Source organism: Pristiophorus japonicus, chromosome 3 (genome assembly GCF_044704955.1).
Source record: "Pristiophorus japonicus isolate sPriJap1 chromosome 3, sPriJap1.hap1, whole genome shotgun sequence".
NCBI classification, from domain to species: Eukaryota; Metazoa; Chordata; class Chondrichthyes; family Pristiophoridae; genus Pristiophorus; species Pristiophorus japonicus.
In genome coordinates this window covers 269,549,250-269,575,332 of record NC_091979.1, presented here as the reverse complement: position 1 = coordinate 269,575,332, position 26,083 = coordinate 269,549,250, and the positions used below count along the sequence as shown (strand labels likewise).

General features: G+C 39.6%; 1 protein-coding gene across 8 annotated transcripts in view; it reads right to left on the bottom strand.

The window, feature by feature from the left end:
- Positions 1-26,083, bottom strand: part of plekha1b (pleckstrin homology domain containing, family A (phosphoinositide binding specific) member 1b) — a 126,965-nt gene that overhangs the window by 21,585 nt on the left and 79,297 nt on the right. For all 8 annotated transcript variants that reach the window (XM_070876697.1, XM_070876699.1, XM_070876698.1 and 5 more), the window contains exons 2-7: positions 24,143-24,303; positions 21,596-21,652; positions 18,923-18,968; positions 11,867-11,964; positions 6,258-6,392; positions 2,651-2,788 (exon numbers count right to left, since the gene is read on the bottom strand). In XM_070876697.1, coding sequence (XP_070732798.1) covers positions 2,651-2,788; positions 6,258-6,392; positions 11,867-11,964; positions 18,923-18,968; positions 21,596-21,652; positions 24,143-24,283 — 615 coding nt within the window. In that variant the 5' untranslated portion in view covers positions 24,284-24,303. The remainder of the gene's footprint in view (positions 1-2,650; positions 2,789-6,257; positions 6,393-11,866; positions 11,965-18,922; positions 18,969-21,595; positions 21,653-24,142; positions 24,304-26,083) is intronic.

Genomic DNA, 26,083 nt, shown 5'->3' with positions numbered 1-26,083 from the left:
ACTGACTACACTCAGCTTCATCTCTGCATTATCTTACTAGACTCCTCCTCTGCCTCAGTGGTGTTAGATCGCTTGTCTGACATTGGATGAGCCACAATTTCCTCCAACTAAATATTAAGACTAAAACCTATTATCTCCAGCCTGTCACAAACTCCATACCCTTGCACCAATTCCTTTCCATTATTACAAAGACTGCCTACTTCCACCATTGTAACAGCACCTTCCTCTGCCCCTGCCTCAAACCATCTGCTGCTAAAAACTCTCATCTATACCACTGACTATTCCAATACTCTCCTGACCTTTCTCCTATCTTTCACGTTACAAAAACTTCAACTCATCTAAAACTCTGCTGTCCGTATTCTATCTTGCACCAAGTTCCGCTCGTCCATCACCCCAATTCCTGCAGACCTACTTTGGCTTCTCATCCCCCAATGCCTCAAATTTAAAATTCTCATTCTTGTGTTTGAATTCCTTCATGGTCTTGTCCATTCCCATCTTTGTAACCTCCTCCAGCTCTACAATTCCCCTGACCTTCTGTTCCCCAGACTCTGGAGTCTTGTGCATCCCCGCCTCCCTTCATCCCACATTCCCTAAACCCCTCCACCTTCCTCTCTTCTTCCAATACCTTCCTTGAAACCGACCTCGTCGACTAAACATTTGGTCTTCCCTCCTAATATCATAGTCTTCAAATCCATTTTTGTCCGAATACAACTTTGCTATGCTCCTTGGGACAAATATCAACATTAATGGCACTGTTGTTGGCTATACTTGTTTCTGAAGTTTCATGAGAAGGAACCATATCTGAACAGAATCTCTAGGTTCTTTTTCAAATGAAGGCATACTGCCTAGTGCCAAAGCTCAGTAAGAGGTTTTCCTTGAGTTCTTGTACTGACAAATTTCACATGCCATATGAAGAGAACTTTCTCCTATTGTTGTAAGGCACAAACTCATCTTTTGTGAAATAATGTTCTGAATATACAAACTCAGTAAAATGGCAATGGGGGCAAGGCACACTGTCCTTGTATCTGCCATTGGTTTAAATCCAGCACATACGACACAATTAAAATGTTGTTCCTCTGTTGCAAGAGTCCTACACAACAGGAGTTGTGGCAGTCACAATCTTGAGATTCGTGTGCAAAATTAAGGCACGTGGTATTGGGGGTAATGTATTGACGTGGATAGAGAACTGGTTGGCAGACAGGAAGCAAAGAGTGGGAATAAACAGGTCCTTTTCAGAATGGCAGGCAGTGACTAGTGGGGTGCCGCAAGGTTCAGTGCTGGGACCCCAGCTATTTACAATATATATTAATGATTAAGACTAAGGAATTGAATGTAATATCTCCAAGTTTGCAGATGACACTAAGCTGGGTGGCAGTGTGAGCTGTGAGGAGGATGCTAAGAGGCTGCAGGGTGACTTGGACAGGTTAGGTGAGTGGACAAATGCATGGCAGATGCAGTATAATGTGGATAAATGTGAGGTTATCCACTTTGGTGACAAAAACAGGAAGGCAGATTATCTGAATGGTGACAGATTAGTAAAAGAGGAGGTGCAACGAGACCTGGGTGTCATGGTACATCGGTCATTGAAAGTAGGCAAGCAGGTACATCAGGCAGTAAAGAAAGCAAATAGCATGTTGACCTTCATAGCGACAGGATTTGAGTATAGGAGCAGGGAGGTCTTACTGCAGTTGTACAGGGCCTTGGTGAGGCCTCATCTGGAATATTGTGTTCAGTTTTGGTCTCCTAAACTGAGGAAGGACGTTCTTGCTATTGAGGGAGTACAGCGAAGGTTCACCAGACTGATTCCCGGGATGGCAGGACTGACATATGAGAGAGACTGGATCGACTAGGCTTATATTCACTGGAACTTAGAAGAATGAGAGGGGATCTCATAGAAGCATATAAAATTCTGACGGGATTGAACAGGTTAGATACAGGAAGAATGTTCCCGATGTTGGGGAAGTCCAGAACAGTCTAAGGATAAGGGGTAAGCCATCTAGGACCGAGATGAGGAGAAACTTTTTCACCCAGAGAATTGTGAACCTATGGAATTCTCTACCACAGAAAGTTGTTGAATCCAGTTCGTTGGATATATTCAAAAGGGAGTTAGATGTGGCCCTTACGGCTAGAGGGATCAGGGGGTATGGAGAGAAGGCTGGAGTGGGGTACTGAAGTTGCATGATCAGCCATGATCATATTGAATGGTGGTGCAGGCTCGAAGGGCCGAATGGCCTGCTCCTGCACCTATTTTCTATGTTTCTATGTTCTTGATGGATAAGGACACATATAACTTCGAGTAAGTTGGAACCTCAGGTTGGCATGGCACATCCTGTTGATGCACAGTACACTTGAGCATGCTATACCAAACCTAGGAGTGTTTGAAGGGGAGCGAGGATGCTCAATATGTGGCTAAATGTTCGACTTCTAAGCTTTATAACTATCAATCAAAGGGGAAAAAAATGGCCAAGTTAGTACCTGTAAATTTTTTAACCTCTCGAATGAAGAAAATTTATGAAAACAGTAATGGAAGGCATGCAGGTGCCTGATGAGTCGTTCGCACTTCTATAACTGTGTGCAAAGTTTAAATAATTGTAATTATATTGTGAAGCTTCTAGTACGGTTAGCACTTCTCCAGGCTCTAGTTACTCACCACTGCTCCTTGTTTAACACAGTAACCACTTTTAATGACTGCTTGATCAGATGTAGGTTTGCCAATAAAATAAGCTAACTGACTTTGGGAACGTTTCAAATTACTTTTCTCGATTCCTTCCAGAGATTCCATGCCCTCCTATTAAACAAAGATATAAAGCCATTAAAGACAAAAGAAATTAGAACTAAAATCCATTTTTACGTTATCAAACAACACAGAGGCATGCAAAATACATAATACTTTCCAGATGGCTGATCAGTCATACATGCATGTAACATTTGGTAGATTGTAGAGTTAACGGGTTAAGAATTTGGTCAACATTTGAAAGCAGCCTTCCAGATGAAACTGGCTTCAATAAATTGCAAGTCTAGACTCCAAGTTTGGTCTGACCAGGACGATTAACATAATTATACAGGCTGTATAACATTTCAAGAAATATTTTTAATTCTGTAAATTATTCCCGTGGATAGAAATAATTTAATTGTTGAGAAGAACCTAATTTTGATTATAAAAGTTTCCTTTTTGAAAAAAATGCAGAATGAGCCATCAGGATCACATCAATAACATTGACATAACTGTGGTACTAGGAATTACTTCCACATGTTTTCAACCTATAAATGTGGAAAAGGTTGAGGGAAGACCACTTCTGATGAAAAACTTTTGAATGATATCGAACACGTAACTGCAGTAATCCAAGTACCCCTGTACAAACAGATCCACCCTCAACTGTACTTAGTGTTTCAACACTTACCAGTAATTTAAATATACTGTATAAAGAGTCACATTCATAGCTGGGATACCAAATCTCGGATTAAAATTTGATAACTAAAATATTATAGCTTCTTTAACTTGCAAATTTACTAATTAATTCGGATAGCAAACAAGACTGCAGCATTTCCCAGCAAGAAGAGGGAAGATAATCATAGAGGATAATCATGCTCAAATGGTCCTACAGTTCCACAGCATCTAGCTACAGAGACATTTTAAATTGCCTAGGGGCAGGGTGTTGAACTGGCGTCTCAGCTACAGAAATGTCAGACAAGGCAGACAGTAAAAAAACATTAAAAGAAGGCAGAAAAAAGGGGAATCTTACTCAACAAATATAACACAAAGTTGAGCCTGACTCTCAAATCCATCCTGCATTCATGTTTTACCCCAACTGCACAAGTAAAAGCAAAATATGAATGAAAAACATTAAGTTTGTGAAGGCAAGGGATGTTAGCCCACTTTACAATTTATTCAACGCAAGAATCAAGCAATCACACATTTGGTATGTCATGGGTTGAGTTCTTAGTTTTTAAATTGACTGGATCTTGCAGTCAGCGGCAAACGAAAGGCACTTGTTCATTACACTTGTACTTGCCCATAGACTTTCTATGGGCTTTTGCACTGAAAGTTCCCGTCAGTCAATTATTCAAAAAGCGTAGCAACCTCTACAGAGCATCTGGGACCTAGGCAAACAGGACACGCAACTGAATATCTCCTTAACCAATCGGACTGAAGAATCGTAAATGAGCAGCGCTGAATTTGAGCCAGTTAGAATATGTCAAATCAGGTACGGAAAGCAAAATAAAAAGAGATGGAAAGAAAGATTGGATTAAAAGATAGAGACAAATCTCCAACAATAATTAGGATTTTAAGGAATGCGACTTCACACTTGTAAAAGTTAATTTTCAGTGCCAGAGAGGTTGTTTGGCAGTAATTAAGACTTACGATGCTGCTAAAAGGTACTTATATTGGAATGGACAAGCCCTAACTTTTTCTGGCGAGTTCAGCTCGGATCTCTGAAGCAAGTACAAGAACTTCGTGCCATTCAATGAATTTGAATGGGAAGCCAGACGGCAAGGCTGGTTTTGGGAAGCACGCCGCATTTGGATAACAACTTACAGATTTCTGTGTTTAACTACACATGTGCAGTCACTAAAAGTTACTGTCCGACTTCCACGTAAATGATGGTGAGCTGTGTTAGCCTCACTTATTTCTACACTTATTTCTAATTCCAGCCTGTTATTTATCCAATTGTGTTTTAAAATTATGCTAATTCAGTTTTTACTAGCTTATTTGAAAAAAGACTCACACCACCACAAGGACTGCAATACTCAAGACGATTGGGAATGGGCAATGAACACGGTCTTGTAGTGTCAGCTGTGGCTCAGTGGGTACCACCTGCCTCTGGGTCAGAAGGTTGTGGGTTCAAGTCCCACTCCAGGGACTTGAGCACATAAATCTAGGTTGATACTCCAGTGCAGTGCTGAGGGAGTGCTGCACTGTCGGAGGTGCTATCTTTCAGATGAGACATTAAACCAAGGCCACATCTGCTCACTCAGGTGGATGCAAAAGATCCCATGGCATTATTTCGAAGAAGAACACGAGAGTTATCCCTGGTGTCCTGGCCAATATTTATCCTTCAATCAATATAACAAAAACAGATTATCTGGTCATTATCATATTGCTGTTTGTGGGAGTTTGCTGTGTACAAATTGGCTCCCGCATTTCCCACATTACAGCAGTGACTACACTCCAAAAGTACGTCATTGGCTGAAAAGCACTTTGAGACATCCGGTGGTCGTGAAAGGCGCTATATAAATCCAAGTCTTTTTTTTTATTCGTGTCGTCAACATTCTGAGAGTAATTAAAAAAATAACTGCCAACTGTCTCACGATTAAATTTCAGGAGAATTAGCTGTACATCAATGGCACATGAAGAGAATATGGTATTTTTGCTGATTTGAGACAGAAACGTTTTTTCTAACCAGAAAACATAGAATTTATGTTTTGTTACCTTAGACTTTAGTTTTAAACCCTCAAAAGTGAAAATTAAAAAACAGCACCGATGGCAGACTCACAAGGCAGTTGCCGTAAGTCCTACATCCCACAGGGGCCCCAAGTTCAATCCCAGATAAATTAGCAGTTCTCCACAGGAGCACTACAATTAGCTTCAATGCCCTACGTTTTGGGTACGGGTTGGAGAAAGTGAATCAGTTGTAATCAGTGTGAGGATGTTTGGAGGTTCAATTATGATGTCTATAAATACTTCAACATAAAAGAGCCTGTTGGACATGGTATCATACATTCAAGAGAGGACAATGGCAGGGCGGGGGGTGGGGGAGTGCGGGTGGTGAGGTGGTGTAAGTACTGGTTGAAATCAAACAACACTCAGCAGAAGCTTGATGCAATATAAAGCTCTTGCTTTACTGGCCCTCAGCATTATGCCTCAACCTCAGTCAGATGATCACTTCTTCTTCCCTAGTTCAATCAATGTCATATTTGTATTTCCCACATCACCATCTCATTGACTTAGTGGAATATTGATCATTTTCAGCGAAGTTATAATCGCTTTGTGCTGTGATGTGACCTATACCCCCTGGAACTGGATTAAAATTGTTAAAATAAATGTTATTTACAGCCACAGAAGATTCAGCATCCAATTATTTTAGTGTAGACTATTTTATATAATTTTTAAAAAATCTATCGGTTTCTATACATTTTATAAATGAAGTCTGAACTGTTAGCCAGCCATAAGGTTGTCAAGTATGTTGCACAAATACATTTTACTTCACTATCACTGTAATTTTCCAGGTATATTAGTACATCATTTTGTTTTTCACCTGATTAGTCTGTGTAATAATTGGAACACCACCAATAATTTCTGTCTTGTATGGCCCTGGTTTCCTCCCACATGGTCCCTCCACAAGACAATTTTGGTTATCCGTGTTCAGTTGAACATCTGATGGTTTTGGTACCTGTTTTAAAACAAATAGTAAAGATAGCAATACAACTAGTAACATGTATATTGTATGACTCATTACAATTTTTACCTGGTACTTTAGAAATTAACAGGAAGATTATCCAAGGCCAGTTGCATTAACATGTAATTTTATTTAATTAAACCATCCCATAAAAATCAATGTAGATGTGGCCTCTTACTCGTCACTGAATTTTGTCCCGGTGTGCCTCAATAGGAAATAGTAAACAATGTACTGTTAACAATAGTAAAAAGCATTTAAACATATTTCAGCACAATTTAATCAATCAGATCATATTCATAAAAAATAATTTTGAAATATTTAATTACAAATGCTAATGGCAAAGTGGAAAATTCAGGGTGCCAAGACTGTTGTTTTGTTGTGCAACTTGCTTGTAGTTAATGATGAGAGTAAAGTTTCAGTCACAGTAGAAAAATATCCAAAAAGCCCAAATGAAACTCTATTCTAGGCCACTTCAAGAGTCAACCATATTGGTGTAGGTCTGGAGTCACATGCAGACCAGACCAGGTAAAGGTGGCAGGATTCCATCTGTAAGGGACATTGGTGACCCAGTTGAGTTTTTACAGATTCACGATCATTTTTACGGATACCAGCTTTTAATTTATTTATTTATCATTATTATTTTTAAACTGAATTCAAATTCTCAAACTTCCTTAGTGGTATTTGAACTTTTTCTGGATTATTGCCATTTGTCAATGGTGGGATGAAGGGAGGAGGGCTGGACAAAATGCCAGAGTCAATAGAACGAAGAGTTCAGGGGAGGATTTGTAACATTGGAGGAGGTTGCCGAGATATGACGGGGCAAGGCCACGAAGCGATTTAAACAAGAGGATAAGATTTTAAACTTGTAAGAAAACCAATAATTTCAAAGTTCACGACTTCTCTTCTAGCTAGGAAGAGAAGTAATGTAGGGACAGACAGCTGTGATGTATGAAAGAGCTCTGTTGTCAATTTTGAACAAATGAGAGACTAGGAGCCAACATACATCAGCAATTTCAACGAAAGAGTGTGAGTGTGACCTGGTGCTGGTTACAATACAAGTAGCAGAGTTTTGGATGAGCTGAATTTATAGAGGTGGAGGATGGGAGGCTGGCCTGCACGACAGAGGTCATTCTATTTTTTCCCCCCCAGTGTATTTATTTTCCCTTTTCTCTTCCACCATTCCACTGTTCTCTTCATTTTTAAATAAATGCTGTTCATCTATAATATCTTCCAGTCTGAGAAAGTGTCTTAGACCTGTATCAACTACCTGACTTTGTTTCCACACATGCTGCCAGACTTGGAGTATTTCCATTTTTTTCTGTTTTAGTTATCAGATTCCAATATTTTCAGTGTTTGGTTTGCATCTTATACCATTCTGAAGTCCATGTAAAGAAGCTTTGTGTGCATTTCAATGCAAAAGTGGCAGTATAATTCAGCAACCAAGTCGGTAATTTGAGTGCTGCGTATTTTTAATTTTAGGAGAAATGCAGGCATTCCCAACAGTTTTTAATATTAATAACCAAGAAATTATATAACAAAGGCCTTAAGATGCCAAAAGAGCATTACTTGTTAAGAGTGGTAGTATGATTTTCTGCTGACCCTAGACCTATGACACTCCATATTTTAATGGGAATATGAAAATATAATGGAGTCCTTGGATATTTGTGAAGTCTGTATACTGTGTCAGCTGTGTCGATCCCTAAAGAATTTAGATAGGAGTCTTGAGAGTTTGGGTCAGGGGGTTTAGAATCATTGTATATGATCACACCCTCACTCAGGCGAACATCCCCAGCATTGAAGCACTGACCACACTCGATCAGCTCCGCTGGGCAGACCACATAGTCCGCATGCCAGACACGAGACACCCAAAGCAAGTGCTCTACTCGGAGTTCCTTCATGGCAAATGAGCCAAAGGTGGGCAGCGGAAACGCTACAAGGACACCCTGAAACCCTCCCTGATAAAGTGCTACATCCCCACTGACACCTGGGAGTCCCTGGCCCAAGACTGCCCTAAGTGGAGGAAGTGCATCTGAGAGGGTGCTGAGCACCTCAAGTCTCAACGCCGAGAGCATGCAGAAATCAAGCGCAGGCAGCGAAAAGAGTGTGCGGTGAACCAGTCCCATCCACCCCTTCCCTCAACGACTATCTGTCCCACCTGTGACAGAGTCTGTGGCTCTCGTATTGGAATGTTCAGCCACCAAAGAACTCACTTCAGGAGTGGAAGCAAGTCTTCCTCGATTCCGAGGGACTGCCGATGATGATGATGATGATGATATGATCACAACCAATTAAAAGCACACATTTTAGACATCAGGAATCTACAAAACTTAGGAATCCTCCTCAATAATATTCACAATTGAAACGAGTAAAATAGATCAATTCTCCCCTCTAATAAGAGTTGAATTCTTGAACATGTCACTCCAAAATGTAAAAGCTTAGGTCATTTGCTGAAACTTGCTTTGTTAATATGTCTAACATTGAAAACCCACACCACTTAGCATACACACAAAAAATGTATTAACAGAAATGTGTTTGCTTTTTTAATGAAAATAAAACATCTCCCGGAGTTGGAAGCCCTCAAGTCAGATCTCTTTCCCGGATAAGGCACTCAGATGATGAATGTCGGGACACTGATATCTATGATGTATAAAAGAGGTCTGCTAACAATTTTGAGCCAATGGAGAATCAGCAGCCAGTGTACGTCAGCAATTTCAGGGATGGCAAAGAGAATATATTGTATTCAACCAACATCTAAATTCAAGTGTGGGGGCGTTGTCCTCTTTTTTGCTGAGACAGCAAGCCTATCTTTTCCCATGTGTGACAAAAATTCAAATCATTTGTATGGTAAGTTATTTTGGATTCATACCTCATCTGTTATTTCTAACATTAATTAAAGTAACATTGGCACAACTACCTTAAATTCAACAGCTGAGGTCATGTGTCTTTCAAAATTTCAGAGGAAAACAATGCAGAAAATGAATAAATTTCCAAAACAATATTGAATACAAAAAGTTGCTGTCTCTCTAAAATTAACCCCTAAAGCAAACATAAATTTAACAAACATCATAAAACCGATCAGGTTTATTTTACTCTAAACCCTTCACAGCTTGAAGTTCCAATCCCTTCTACTTATCCATTTAAATAAGTTTACCTTGAATTGTGAGTTGTTATTAAATAGACTGAGAAACAAAGGAAACCTCAACAAAATCTAACTTCCCTGCAATTAAGTGACTTGAAATATTCACAGTTACAAAGAAAAGGATATCAGCAAATACATGATCTGTACTGCATCAGTCAAATTCCACCCCAACACTCTTGGCAGGATTCAAACCAAGAAGTAAAAGAATAATTTTCTAACTTGCCCAGCCTTTGCAAAATGCCAAAGATACATATTTCCTAAAAATAAATACCAAATTGAACTGGAAAGCTAAAGTGTTGTATATCTGACTATTTCAGGTGTGTTTGCAAACACTGAAATTTGTTCAATTTAGATCTCTGAGGAACAACATAATTGACATCATTTGAATTACATAGCAGGGAAAGAGACCAGACTTAAGGTTTGTAACTCTGGTATAAAATTGACATTTTTACAATTTATAAAAACAAACAAGTTTCTGTTAAGTTATTTTTTTTCCATATACAGCTGGATAGTTTTGGACAAAAATTATTCTTTCTAAACTTTACTTGTTCTTTAATTGCCCTGAAGATTTTGATTTTACTTACATTTTTCAGAAGACATTTATAAATCGGAGCCTCTTTACAGCAGAGGTTGTGTGATACTGGATACTTAAATTGCAACCATTTAACTCAATTCCAAATCATTGATAATTATAAGAAGATACTGGAGATGAAGACCAATATGTAACACCTTTCTTTCATTGCTTCATTCTCTAACATCTGCTGATTTGTATTTATCCCGTCTCTTCCACTGTTCTAGGGCTTTGTTTGTAATCATGTTATTTAAGAACATAAGAAATAGGAGCAGGAGTAGGCCATAAGGCCCCTTGAGCCTCTTCTGCAATTCAGTAAGATCATGGCTGATCTGATCTTGGTCTCAACACTTTCCTGCCTGCTCTCCATAGCCCTTGACTCCTCTATAGTTCAAGAAACGATCTCAGCCTTGAATATATTCAATGACACAGCCTCCACAGCTCTCTGGGGTAGAGAATTCCAAAGATTTACAACTCTCAAAGAAATTCCTCCTCATCTCTGTCTTAAATGTGCGGCCCTTATTCTGAAACTATGCCCCCCCACCGGTTCTAGATTTCCCCCACGAGGGGAACACCCTCAACATCCACCCTGTCAAGCCCTCTTAGAATCTTGTATGCATCAATCGGATCACCTTTCATTCGTCTAAACTCCAATGAGTATAGGCCTAGCCTTTCCTCATCACCAGACCAATGTACCATGTAACTAAAACCAGCTATGAACAGAAATAAGTTAATCCTGTGGAGTGGCCAATTCTTGACTCAGTCATGAAATAGTGAATCATCAAAAATGTTTTACAGATCAATATTTAGACTTCGGAGAGGTGGAAATGTAATCTTCTTCACTGGCTCAGGCATAGCACAAGGAAAAATAACAGTATCTCAATTTTTTTTTAAAGTTTTATTTAATTAACTAATTCTTTGAAATTCAATAATTTTTGTTACGTTTTCTTGTGAATTTTTAGGTGAGGAACAATGAAGCACTTTACAGTTCAAGCATCCTGTATGAGTATCAGGTTTAGCATTGTTAGATGCCAAGTAAGACTCTTGCTACTCTCCCTAACAATGTGCCCTAACCTCTGTATAGCACAACTGTGTAATGATTTCTATCGCTCAGATTTTGGCAGGCAAATACTGTAACATTAAATCTTCAGGTTCCAAAGATCTAAATTTACAGATCAGAGGTGAAACCATCCTCAAAAGATGTTTTAGGGGAAGTCCAGATAATACAATACACACCAGTTACCACTTACATTTATGTCTCTCTCTGCCAAAAATAATTACTTGCCTTCGATAACAAATTTGCCTTTTATCTCACCTTCATGTGAATGAACAGTGAATATTGCTGATGCTGCAAGGGGCACGCTTAAACAAATGAATCATCTGGTTAGTACTTAAAACAGCATGCTACTGTACTGCCATTAAGCCAAATTTAAAGCCTCACAAATGGAATAAGTATTTTGCTGTTACTTCCAAGAATTAATACATTTAGTTTGGCATACGGTCTTTCAAAGAGATAAAAACACAAACCACACAAGAGTTACACTTTAGTTCAAGAACATGAGCAAATGTTAGCAAAGACAAATAAAAAAGATTACATTTCTACAAAATATTCCTAACAATAGTTAAATACTTCTTAAAATTCTAACATTGCAAAGAAAGGAAGGAATTGAGGTTAAAGTAGAATATGTAAACAACTGTTTATATTTGATCCTCATTTACTGACTGCATTATAGTGACAATTGGATGAGCTTTACTTACTGTGATCTTGGTAGCTTTGTTCAGTATATTCACCCACTCAACCAAGTCCTGTTGATCATTGGCTTGCAGAAAATACTTTCTCATTCCTGCATTAATGACTGTTAAGACACAGGTTGATAAAAATCATGATTTTAGACTCATTAATGAAGCACTGCAACTATTAAAACATTCGCCACTGACCAAATGCATTTTTTTTGTTTTAAAAAAGCACAATTTTTTTTCTGAGAATAGTCATGTTTGAAACGACAGCCTCATTTATCTGCATGTGTTTAAAAAAAGCTGAAGAAAATACATGCTTTAGACTTGATAAATATATGTGACCAGGTTAGACATAATACAGAGATTGAGTTTACCATTTGGGCCATTCTCTTTTGCACAATCACTGCAAATACCTCCATCACATAATTAAGAGATTGTGGTAAGTTCTGAACAGAAAATTTTAGATCATCTTACTGGAGAGCCTATTATTGTGGTTCCCTCAATGACTGAAGTAAGTAAATGCAACATGTGATGTGTGGAGGTCTAAAATACAAGAACGGTCCATGTTTCACCCCCGGTCTGTGCTGAGTTAATAGATCTAAACTAGGGTAAAGGGAGAACATCTGGCCTCTATCTTCAGGAAACAGGAGGTGCGGCGGGGAGAAAAAGAATAAGCCACTGCACCCGAATTCCTGTGCCTAGCTGCCGGCTGCAGAATCGTGTTGAATGTGTGCCCGAAGGGCTCCCCTCCACGTATTATTTATAACTACATGGAACCATAGTGTAGCATCATCCTCATGTCTACACAAAACACATTTAAATATGTGTATTTAATTTTACATCCTTCATCAAAAAAATTTTCAAGATTCTGCAAGCTAAAAAAAGAAATCTCAAATACATATATAACCCATCTGTATACAACTTTATGGTGCTCTGACACCAATGTTAAAGTTAAAACAGCAAGTACAATGGTATGGAATCATGGAGTCAAACGTTTTTCCATCTAAAATACCATGTAAACACTAGATAGTGTATGACGTATGCAGTCACATACATTATCAGAAATGTTCGGCCATTCTAGTAATACTTTTGACTTTGATACACTTTACCACATACAATAATCCTCCAAAGAGTTGAAAGCAAATCATTTGACATCATAAACTGTAACGTTTGTGTGGTTGATGAGGATAGTGTTGATAGACAAGAAGAATTTAGGCTTGACATTAAAACTGTAGCTTTCCTAGCAATTATATAAGAACAAATAATTCTGTCATGTTTTTAAACTATGAAGTATTTCTAATTCAGGCAATGCTGAAAATGGATTTTTGAATGTTAAGCTAACATCCAGTTAGATGTAGGGAGATTTCCATGAAAAACAAAAATTATAACTTGACTTACTTACAGATCACTGTAGTTCTTCCTAGATTTGTTGTGTGCCTGTCCATATACATTGTAAGCCAGTTTATTTCAACAATTCCACCAAGAGAAAATAACTACAAGTCTCAAACTCTAACAACCGATTAAACATCCCCAGTCAGGAGCAAGTCATTTTTACATCTGGGCTAACTAACTGAATTTGTTTAATTGCAGGCAAAATATGACATGCTTGCACAATTTATAGGATATGTGTTACATCCGTGAATTATCACTGTTCAATGCAGCCACAGATCGCATGATAGCTTGTCATTTCCAATCTCCCAAACCCGAGTATGATCGCCTCAGGAGTGCCCCTTGGTTCCATCCTTGCCCCCAACCCCCACTGCTCGTCTACAAGGTGGCCACAAGGACTTCCACACACATTCTAATTACATTCAGTTTCATCCTCCACCACCAAAATCCTTTTACATATACACACAACATACACTTGCATAGGCATATACGTATATATCTCAACTAAAGATCATACTGGTGCACCAACACACTGTATCCAAGTAGCACGTTACATGCTCATATTCATGAGCCTCCAAACCTACCCAAGTTCCAAATGTCAGTTCTGAGCCTATGTTGCCACATAGCAGAGGAAAGGAATATTTACAAGATTTACCAAGGGCCACACTTGCATGTTATAGCTATAATTTTCAGATCATTGGTGGTGGCATGGGAATAAATTACCAACGACTTAGCCAAAAATAAGATACATGGAAAACTTTATACCCGTTTGCTATCATAATAATACTGCCAACGTTTAGTTTAGCAAAATACAAACCATCTATTGGACACCAGCACTGTCTTTATGAATTAGCTGTTTACTCATAATATATCTGATATTCTACTCAAGCACAGATCAAATCCTCAGAACACCACACCATAATGCACAAAATATTCCATCATTACCCTGAGCACAAATTTCATCCCAAAACATTTTTTAAATTATCCATTTGCTAAAAGTCAAGAACCACCCAAAAAATCTGTATTTACCAATATTGATAACTAATTGAATTGCTCAGAGCGAGTTTCATTTCGATAGTCACCTTACTTGCAGCGTTTAAACCAAGCTAATTATAGTACATAATTTCTGCAATTGTCCCAGCAATTTAAGTTCCTTATCTTCAGAGGAAAAAATACAGAATCTTCCTTCAGAGTGCCAGCTGCTTGAAAGGAGTGACACAAGAAATATGGGGGTCGAAATTCAGGGTCTCGGAAAGACCCGTTACTGCCCCGTTTGCGGCGGCCATGCAGCGGAATCCCGTGGCCGGCACTTTGTGGTCAACTAGCCGCCCCAAGTCAAATTCAGGTTGGGGAATTTTCGGCCTTTCCCACTTCCGCCCCGCTGCTGCTGACCGCTGCAAGCGCGTCATAAAAGCGGACACCGTCGCTATCCCTCACCTCCATTTTATCCCGATCCAAATTCAGCAAATAAAATCGATGCCCAATTGCGCGGTGCCCCAGACAGCTTTTTCTGTCTATGCACCTTGTCTCCTCTCTCGGCCCTGGCATTGCGGCGGAAATTAAGGGGGAGAGCCGAATGCCGCGGCTGCCATATAATTTTTTTTTTTGCTGGCCGACTTCTATGTCGGCCGGACTATTCTGTACCCGGGTTCGGCCGGGCCATCAACATGCAGCCTGGCACCCCTTCTTGGGTGCCAGGCCTCTGGCCCGGCCGAAACCCTCCCTGGTGGCCCAGTGGCCGAAGTTAAAAAGTGCCCGATTCTCTCCCCTTTAATGGAGGGGAGAGCGTGGTGACGCATACGTGCTGTGATGTCACTACCGCTCCGCTGCTGATTGACAGCGGCAGAGTCCTGAGTCCGCGTCAACTTCCGCCCCTCAGCCTCACTTACCGCAGCACTTCCACCCACTTTATGACCGGCTTCCGGTCCAACGTTAAAAAAAACTTCAGAGTCCCGAAAATGGATCGGACAACCGCCTCCACACTCCCAGCGGTAAAAACAGGTAAGAAATTATAGGTGCGCCAGCTTTCTGGCGTGCCTGAATTTCAGCCTCATGATGTCTTGCTCGGTTTCACAACAATTATAAATTAAACTCAGTGGCTATAGGTTTCAAAATTATGAAATACTGTTTAAATTCCATGTTTTTCTATTTCAAAACAAAGATTCTTTACTATAAAATCTCTAATGGGCAATTTCTGCTTCAGAGAAAATAGATTGCTTAGCACAGCTTCATACCGTACAACTATGAGTTTCCACAACTTGAGTGTAACACAACCGTGTAACATTTTACCATTGTAATTTTGCTAATTACATATTAGATTTGCTGTTTGCTTATAGCTATACTTATAGCTCTTAGAATTCCAATGATCATAATAACTTCCAGATCCAGAAAAATGTTTTGCTCAATTTTTAAACTGCATTTTGTTCCCACAAACATACTACAATTATGTCCTTACATCACACCTTATGGCATCATCATGATTATAATCCTGTTGGTCAGAATGCCCCATATTGGCTACCGAGTTTATTAATTGTAAAATTAATCGAAAAAAAATCAAGAAAAATATAGAGTGGAATATGAAGAAATTTGAATGCCTACTTAGCAAACCAATGCTTGAATCATTCTCTTCCTTCCAAAGCCAAGATACTGAATTTTTAAAAAAAATTGCACAGAAGCTGACTGCACATGCACAACAGTTTTTGTGTTACTGTTAAGTGTTCTGAAATATAAAATGGGACTGAAAGGGTTGTGGGAAAAAAAAAAGAAACATTTTTGCTGAATCTATATAATGGTATCTTTTTCTTTTTGTCATAGCTCTGTCATTATCACAGAAAAACATGCCCTAGTTTATTTTAATACAATAGTTGCAGAATTCGTCATTTTGTTTGATAGCCAAAAGAGAGGCCACACCACTCAACTCAAATACAAACATATTATAGGATTTTGGAACGTATGCCTCAGCCAGTCTTGGTCAAATCGGAGAGTCCATCTGAAACTGTACACTTACTTTGTTTATTAATTCTGTTTGCCAGTTTAGCCTAAGCCACTGTCTAGTAAAGGACATGACAAAACCAGTAAGATGAAATACAGTGAAGAAGGCTCTTTGTTCAATCTCAGGTCATACTACAAACTTCCTGGATATTTGGGGAAGTAAAAGTGGTCTGAGGCACTGAACCCAAATATAGTGTAAAAATTACCAAAATACAACAGGGGAATCTCGGACTCTCATAGTAAATCTGCTGGTCTCGATCTTAGCTTCTGTATGGCTGTCATAACTTTTTGGAATGTGGCCGTCGCTGGCAAGGCCAACATTAATTGCCCATCCATAATTGCCCTCAAGAAGGCAGTGGTGAGCCGGCTTCTTGAGCCTCTGCAGTCCGTATTTGCTTCCAACTTGTTGTCACTTTCAAGCTTCTCGTTCAAATATCCTTCCTTTTGTAGGTAGCCCAATCCCCATGATGCTTCACAAATATTCCTTTATTTACTCAATTTGTATCTTTTACACTTTTTAAATCTTGAGATGTACAGCAAGATGTCAAAAATGGGCTTGGGGGAGGAAGAAAATATTAAACTGGTTAATTAAACTACACATCAGAATCCCTAAGGTACAAGGTGTGAAGCAGCTGCTGCGTACTGATTGACTAGTTTGGGCAGGGAACATTGTGACGTTTTCTACTATGGTTCACAAAAACATTTTCCAATCAGTTATTAATACTTAAAAATTAGCAAATATTTTGATGGAAATATGTTGCAGCAGTTATACATGAAATTTGGGACACTGTTTTGTGCTGAATAAGTTAAAATCTATTTTGTTATATGGGATTAAAGGGCTTTCAAAAACAGCTACCTCTATTTTGTGCATCAGAATTTACAATTCAATCCATTGTTTCCATGAAAACCATAAATTTGTGGCTTTACTCATTTACAATGGCATTGTATGGAGAAGGGTCCATTCATATGTGATACTACCACAGACAACTAAAATGATATCAGCACCAAGCACAATTAAAACAATGTAAATTTAGAAAAAAATCTAATTTAATAAGGTAAAGTACATGTGTATTTATCTGTTCCCATTTCTCCCTTCCCCTTTTAGTTTGATTGCAGTGACATAAATCAGGGAGTGCCATGTGCAGCCTAATCTCTCCTGAGTGGCTTACCTTCATGATATCACTGGAAAGGAATGTCATTACAAGGAAGTTTACTGCATAAAGATTTCTTTCCAAGTTGCCTGTAACCAGCTGCTTCAAAACATGATATATATTTTTTTTAAAGACTCAAAACACAAACGTACAGATTGTCTTCATAATGTTTACAATTATGTCAATTCCAATGAACACAGTTCCCCTCAAAATAAGGACTTAAATCTTACTTTACAATCAATAATTTGGTTTAAGACTGAAGTTTGTACTGTCCTATGCAGGATGGTGAAAGCCACAGTGTACCATAATTAGCCTCCATACAGGCACAAGTTAAAGAAATCTGCCCAATTGTGAATGGGGAAGAAAAAGAGGAAAACACTCAGTGCTAAAAGCTTTTTCATAAAGGGGTCAACATGCAACATGTTAAACTAATGCACAGCACAATCAACAAAGTCAATAAAATGCTAAATTAATTAGCCAAAACCGTGGAATACAAGTCAGAGGAAGTCATGATCAAATTGAATAGTGCTCTCATCAGACTACACCTTGAGGACTGTATTAGGTTCTGGTTATCAAGAAACAAAGGAGACAGTCAAGTGCGAGAGACAGTGCAGAAGAGTCATAAGCAATGTTCCTTCAAAGCTGCGTGGCTGCGCATTGAGAGAGGTCCCTGGCAAGCCGCTCACCGGCTTTTACATTGTAAAAACCCACATACACAAAATTTGAGTGGGCCACACAGCAATTTAAAGGGACCACACATGGAAAAAAAATTAAAGAGAACATTGGTCAAGGCTGATCAGTAGTGTCAGAGGATCAAGTTGTGAGGAAAGACGGCAGAAATTAGGGCTTTTTAGCCAAGAAAGGAGCCTCAGAGATCATGATAGTTAAGGGAATAGAAAAAATAAATCCAGAGTATTTTCTTCAATTAAATGGCAAGAAAGCAAAACAGGTTGATACGAACAGAAACTTGAACACAAAATCTAGGCTGACACTCCAGTGCAGTACTGAGGGAGTGCTGCACTGTTGAAGGTGCGGTCTTTCAGTTGGACGTAAAATATTCCTTGCACTATATTGAAGAAGCGTAGGGGAGTTTTCCCAGTCCTGGTCAATATTTATCCTTCAACCAACATCACTAAAAAAAAATGATCTGTTCACAATCACATTGCGGTTTGTGGGACCTTGCTGTATGCAAATTGGCAAGTGCATTTCCTACATTACAACAGTGGTTTTACTGCAAAAGTAATTTGCTGGCTGTAAAGTGCTTTGCAGCATCCTGAGGTCATGAAAGGCACTATAAAAATGCAAGTCAGTCTTCTTTAATATTGACTACACTTTAAAAGTAATTCAACTTATGTGCTTTGGGCTGTCTTGAGGTGGTGATAAGGTGTTACATGAGCACAAGTTTTTTCTCTATCAATGCTTTAGGATAGAGTAAGTGTGTTATACCACACAGTAAATATATCTATCTACAGTATAATGAAATCATTAGTAGAACCGAATAATAATTAATTTAGACTGAATAAAATCAGTTTTGGAAAATACTTACCAAAACAATACTCTGCTTTTGGTCGTTGCTTTGTTGCATCACTGACCTAGCAAATCACAGGAGTTAAATCAATGTATGAGAGAAATGTTACATGTTTTATTTTCCATAAATGTTGGCAAATAGATCTACACAAGTTAAGATGATATTAGTTGTAAATAGTTATTAGATATGAATGAACATGCAGGAAAATAAATCTGGATTATAAAGCACCCCTCAGACGAAGTACCCACAACAGAGTGATGCTATGATGAAATCAGCATATTTAAACTCAGAAAACGAGTTTCCAGCAGAACTGTGTACTTCTTTTCCGCTATATTGGATTCCAAATATGGCTGCTTATTGCATATACCAGTATCTTGCAAATGGACATAAATTACTTATAGGTATTAATTATTAGCAATTACAAGGAAAATTTAGGACCATGTAAAATGAACTCCATTTGGCAAAGTGTATATATAACACATACTTTTTCTCTAACTTGCTTTGACTCAGTTGATAGTACACTTGTCTCTGAGCCAGAAAATTGTGGTTTCAAGGGCCACTAGGACTTCAGCACATAATCTAGGCTGGGACTTCAGTGCAGATCCAAAGGAGGTGTCTTTTTTCGGAAAGCGGAGATGCTTTCTTCGGCGGTCGTAAAAGATCCAAAAGCACTATTTGAAAAGGAGGAGGAGGGACTTCTTCCAGCGTTCTGCCCAAAATCCCTGCCTCAACCAACACTACCAAAACAAACACACATGATGTGGTCATTCATTTATGTGCTGTCTGTGGGATCTTGCTGCATATAATTTGGCTGCCACTAGTGAACACGTGCAGATTAAAATAAGGCAGCATGGAAAGTCATTGAAACCACTGTTTCTCAACAAGCAGCACTGGCATTCACCCAAGCACGAGTCACAGAATGGCACAGAAGACAGATAAGAAGAGAATTGGAGAAATGAGCCAATGCTATGCAAAACATACCAAAAAGTTATATAATTTATGTCATGGCTTAAATAATCAATAAACAACTTGGATTTATATAGTGCCTTTAACGTAGTAAAACGTCCCAAGGCGCTTCACAGGAGTGTTATAAAACAAACTAAGAGCAGGGAGTTACTGAAGTAAAAAGTTAGTACAGCACGATGACTTCAATTCTTGACTTGAGCACACCGTAGCACCACACCACACCAATAGGTTAGGGAGGACCAGGGGTGACAATTTTAAACCAGGTTGTACAGCCAGATCTAGGTTAGATGTTAAGAGATGATTCTATTCCCAGAGAATAGTGGACCTCTGGAACAGGCTGCCGTCTCATGCGGTTCCTTCCTTCAAGCGAGAGCTGGACCAGTTTCTGGTTGGGGCGGACATTAGCTCTTGCAAAAGGTAGGGACTGCAGGGAATTCAGGGCAATATCCAATGTGAAATTCTAAGTTTTATTCTAATTATAGTTCAATGCCGCACTCCTTCGGTTCTGCACTGAAGTCCCAGTCTAGATTATATGCTAAAGTCCTAGATCTCTAAAGGTACATGAGCAATGCCGTAAAGCAATCGCAAGAGCAAATATAGTGTGTTGGGGTGCATTCATCGGACAATTAATTATAAGATGAGGCACACTATTTTGTCCTCGTACAAGACCTTGGTCAGGCCTCACTTGAAATACTGCGTCCAGTTCTGGTCTCCTCATATGGTGGGCGATATTGAGGCTTTGGAAAGGGTGCGTTGGAGGGCTACTAGACTAATTCCCAGTATAAAGCATCTTAGTTGTCAAGATAGACTAAAAGAGTTGGGACTCTACACTTTAGAGAAGCGTAGACTTGGGAATGATCTGATTGAGGTTTATAAGATAACGAAGGGAATAGGTTGTGCTCCGGTTAACAGTTTGTTCCAATTAAATAGATTAGGGAGGACCAGGGGTCACAATTTTAAGTTGTGCAAGGCCAGATCTAGGTTAGAAGTCAGGAGAATAATGGAACTTTGGAAAAGGCTGCCATCTCGTACGGTGGACGCCGAATTGCTAAATTCCTTCAAGTGAGAGCTAGATCCGCTTCTGGCTGGGGCGGACATCACCTCTTACAATATATAGGTAATGCGGGGATTCAGAGACAGTGATCGGACTAGTTTCGATCACCTAGATGGGTCGGAGAGGAATTTCCCAAATTTGTTTCCTCCCCAAGTTGGCTGAGTATTTAATCTGGTTTTTTACCTCTCCTTGGAGATGTTTTGGATGGGGTGGGAATGTATATACAGGTATTGTGATACACAAGGTATCACAGGCTGGATGGACCAGAGGGTCGTTACCTGTCCGTCATTGTTTGTATGTTCACAAATCCTGATCAGTAAAAAAAAAAATCAATATATAGTCTTCAAAAAATGCTTCTGATACAAATTCATATTTTGGTTCAAAGAGTAGAAATGGGGGAAAAAAAATACTGGATTTTAGAACACAAAGCCTGGATTACATCTCAACACAGATTCAAAATCTGTGGGTTTGCACCTAGCCATTGAAGTTTTCTTGTAAGGCTCTGCAACACATGGATGATATCGAATTATCTCATTGACAGAAATGCAATCTTGAGTTACCTGTCTGGTATCCTGATTTCTTGGGTCTCTTTTTTTCTGCACTGCTAAACGCTAATATTCTGATTTTTCCGTTTATTAGGACAAACAAATTCCATCAAAGCCCGTAATTACCTTAGAAATGTAAGTAAGCTTAAGCGCCCCAACATGTGATGCTCCTGACGGCAGGTTCTGAAAATTAAGCAAATAAAGATGCAACAGTAAAAATGATATAAGATTAGCTGCAGCACATATCTTTTTAGGTAACATATTTATTTTGGTTTAAAAGGCCTGCTACATCCAGCTATAAATAAGTTTCTAAAAAGATTTTCTTCAATCAGCTGATAACGTATGATCAATTAGAAATCAAATTACTAAGACGAATCAGCATTTTGCAATATGCAAGCCAGTATGAATGGAGACCATACCATCTTCAAATCACTGATCGGGAAAGCAATATTGGCCTGGATTCTGCAGTGGTCAGCGACAGGGAACTGTCAGCGTTTTCCATCATTACTCCTCTGAAAATGACTGCAACTTCAGGATTTATTACATGTGCATCTAAACGCAGAAATCCTGAAGTTGCGGTCAGTCATTCACGATTCTGACAAAGGCTGCGCTGTGGATTCCTCCCCCTACCCCGGGCACACATAGCCAGTAATCAGTGGAATCAGTGAAACTGATGAAATTATAATATCGCTGTTAAATACCCCATTAAATGTAAAAGATTGCTGGAAATAACTGGGGTTTTATGTCCAGCGCACATACAGATGCTGAATTCCAGGCCATAGTTGATGTATTTACTGAGGCGTACGAAAGCTTAGGCCTTACGCTAAACATCCGTGAGACAAAGGTCCTCCACCAGCCTGTCCTTGCCACACAGCACTGCCCTCCAGTCATCAAGATCCACGGCGGGCCCTGGACAAAGTGGACCATTTCCCATACCTCACGAGCCTCTTATCAACAAGAGCAGACATCGATGATGAGATTCAACACCGCCTCCAGTGCAGCCTTTGGCTGCCTGAGGAAAAGAGTGTTCGAAGACCAGGCCCTCAAATCTACCACCAAGCTCATGGTCTACAGGGCTATAGTAGTCCCCGCCCTCCTGTATGGCTCAGAGACATGGACCATGTACAGTAGACACCTCAAGTCGCTGGAGAAATACCACCAACGATGTCTCCGCAAGATCCTACAAATCCCCTGGGAGGACAGACGCACCACCATTAGCATCCTCGACCAGGCCAACATCCACAGCACTGAAGCACTGACCACACTTGATTAGCTCCGCTGAGCAGGCCATAATGTCTGCATGCCAGACACGAGACTCCCAAAGTAAGCGCTCTACTCGGAACTCCTTCATGGCAAACGAGCCAAAGGTGGGCAGAGGAAACATTACAAGGACACCTTCAAAGCCTCCCTGATAAAGTGCAACATCCCCACTGACACCTGGGAATCCTTAGCCAAAGACCGCCCTAAATCGAGGAAGTGCATCCGGGAGGGCGCTGAGTACCTCGAGTCTCATCGCCGAGAGCATGCAGAAATCAAGCGCAGGCAGTGGAAAGAGCGTGCGGCAAATCTGTCCCACCTCCCTCACCTGTGACAGGGACTGTGGCTCTTGTATTGGGACTGTTCAGCCACCTAAGGACTCGTTTTAGGTGTGGAAGCAAGTCTTCCTTGATTCAGAGGGATTGCCTATGATGAACAGCGTACTGATTGCTAGGCAAATGTTCTGGCCCTCAAAAACTAATTCTTATATTTGTGGAGTGTCAAATTTCTCCATTATAACAAAAAAATAATTTTTTTAATCTTGTTTTCTTGAAGTTTGAGCATGATATTTAAGCTTCTATCTTATTCCCAATATTTATTTTACTTTAACATTTTTTTTAAAAGTGGGGATAAAAGCAGCTTTTCATTTGCTATCTGAGAATTCTTCAATGTGACTTAGACAGCTTGTTGACATCATTGCAGCACTTCAATGGGGATCCTCATTACACAGCACTCCAATGAATTGCACATCGAGAAAGGCAAACATCTTGCGACAGAGATCACGAGATCTCGGTGGGGAGCTTTCTTCAGGGCCAACGGCAACCACATTGGTTCACCACTGACTGCAAATTGTGGACCAGTGTTTTCAGAATGTTACATGAAGCAAATCAAGATAGTGGGTTTGTGCAAGAAATATTCATGGGATAAAACCAATATTTTTTTTTAAGTGTACAAAATAAATGTCATATATGCAAATACATACTTTTAACTGCTCCAAAGATGCATACAATTTTGAAATACTGTTGTCAATGCTCATCAAAATGCGAATTGTGCATGAGTAAATGTAGATAATCAATCTGTCCTTTATCATTATCAAAAAATACGGATTCAAAAAAATCTGCATAGAACTACTATATAAATAGCTTTGTTTCTGCTACTGAACAAGATGCTGTCGCAAGAGAAGCACTCGACGGATTCTTGAAGAAATGAACTGTTAAGATGTACGGCATATTCGCACGTCATTAAAATAAAATCCAGAATAGTACCATATCTGCCATTTACATCACATTTTACCAAGAATTTTAACGATATCGAGTGCAGAACCACTTCCAATATAGAACTGTATAATACACACTTTATGACAACAGTATGACTTTAACCAGCAGGTTATCATCAATGTAAAACAAAGCGACTGACCTGTGGATTGTCCATATACCACAGCAAACTGTCTGCCCGAGTGTCCAGTATAAAGTATCGACGCAGAAATTTTCCACTGTTTTCATTTTCTTCAATGTCGAGGAATCCACAAATGCGATTCTGTCGATCCACATAAGGCATTTCTGATCCTCCACATCACACTGTAAGGGAAATAAACTGGTCTCAACTAATGCTGCACATAAACTGGCATCATTTGAAATGGATTCCAAAATGTATAGTACCACTTTGTATTTCCCTTTCGTAAAATGTTATGACCTCAAATGCAAATGACTCAGTTGTGGAGTGGAACGCCAAATATCTCAGAAGTTGCTCAATGCACTTTGCATTGTATGATACATTTGTTAAAGTAATTGAACCCAGTAAGAAAGCACATCTACAATAAAGGGATATAGCTGGCATAAAACCATCTTATTGACTGTATTGCTGTAGATATTTAACATCTGTTCTCAAGAATGTGAATGAGTGTACAACCCCAAAGCTGAAAGTACAAATCATAGTGGAATTTTTTTTTTGCAATTGGATGAGGGTTTTTTTTGGGGGGGGGGGTGGCGCGAAGTAATAGAATGGAATTATGTGGAATTTACAGGACAGAAACAAGCCATTCGGTCCAATAGGTCTATGCCAGTGTTTATACTCATGAGCATCTCCCACCTTATTTCATCTCATCCTATCAAACTATCCTTCTATTCCTTTCTTTCTCATGTACTTATCTAGCTTCCTCTTTTCAGTGTGAAAGGAATAGAAAAAAGACTCATAGCATATACACATATACAAACTTGAAGAAAACAGATAATAAACTGCACCCCCACCTTTTTCTGCCCGATGTCTGCTGGGAGTTGTGTACCCTCAATTGTTGAGGGATCAGGTGAATTGATACTTCTCTGAACCAGCTTGTTGGGTGATTCAAAGGGAGCCTGAAGATCACTCTTTCTCTTCCCCCTCACGTCCACAGAAGCACATGGGCTTCTGCTCAGCAATTCCCCATATCAAATAACACAACATTGGGAACTCAGAGTGGGTAACTAAAACCATGGCCTACCATTCCATTTGCACCACATTGGTGCTCCAACAGATGAATATTTGTGTTTTCCCATTCTACCAGCCAAGGTTGAAGAAACAAATCACTATGACTTGGTTTATGTCTTAATGCAAGGCAAGCAAAGGAAATTCTTGATGTTACAGCATCATTGGTATAAAGTTCAGGTGAAAAAATTAAACTGCATGCATGCTTTAAGATTCTGCAGTTGCCTCGTGTACAGATAATTTTAACTGCTTCAGAAGATAACAGAAGATCAGGAAGGCCAATGGTATCTTGGTCTTTATTGCAAAGGGGATGGAGTATAAAAGCAGGGAAGTCTTGCCACAGCTATACAAGGTATTGGTGAGGCCACATCTGGAATACTGCGTGCAGTTTTGGTTTCCGTATTTAAGAAAGGATATACTTGCTTTGGAGGCAGGTCAAAGGTGGTTCACTAGGTTGATTCCGGGGATGAGGGGGTTGACTTATGAGGAAAGGTTGAGTGGGTTGGGCCTCTACTCATTGGAATTCAGAAGAATGAGAGGTGATCTTATCGAAACGTATAAGATTATGAGGGGGCTTGACAAGGTGGATGCAGAGAGGATGTTTCCACTGATAGGGGAGACTAGAACTAGAGGGCATGATCTTAGAATACGGGGCCACCCATTTAAAACAGAGATGAGGAGGAATTTCTTCTCTGAGGGTTGTAAATCTGTGGAATTTGCTGCCGTGGAGAGCTGTGGAAGCTGGGACATTGAATAAATTTAAGACAGAGAGAGACAATTTCTTGAGCGATAAGGGGATAAGGGGTTATGGGGAGCAGGCGGGGAAGTGGAGCTGAGTCCATGATCAGATGGCAGAGCAGGCTCGAAGGGCTGTATGGCCTACTCCTGTTCCTATTT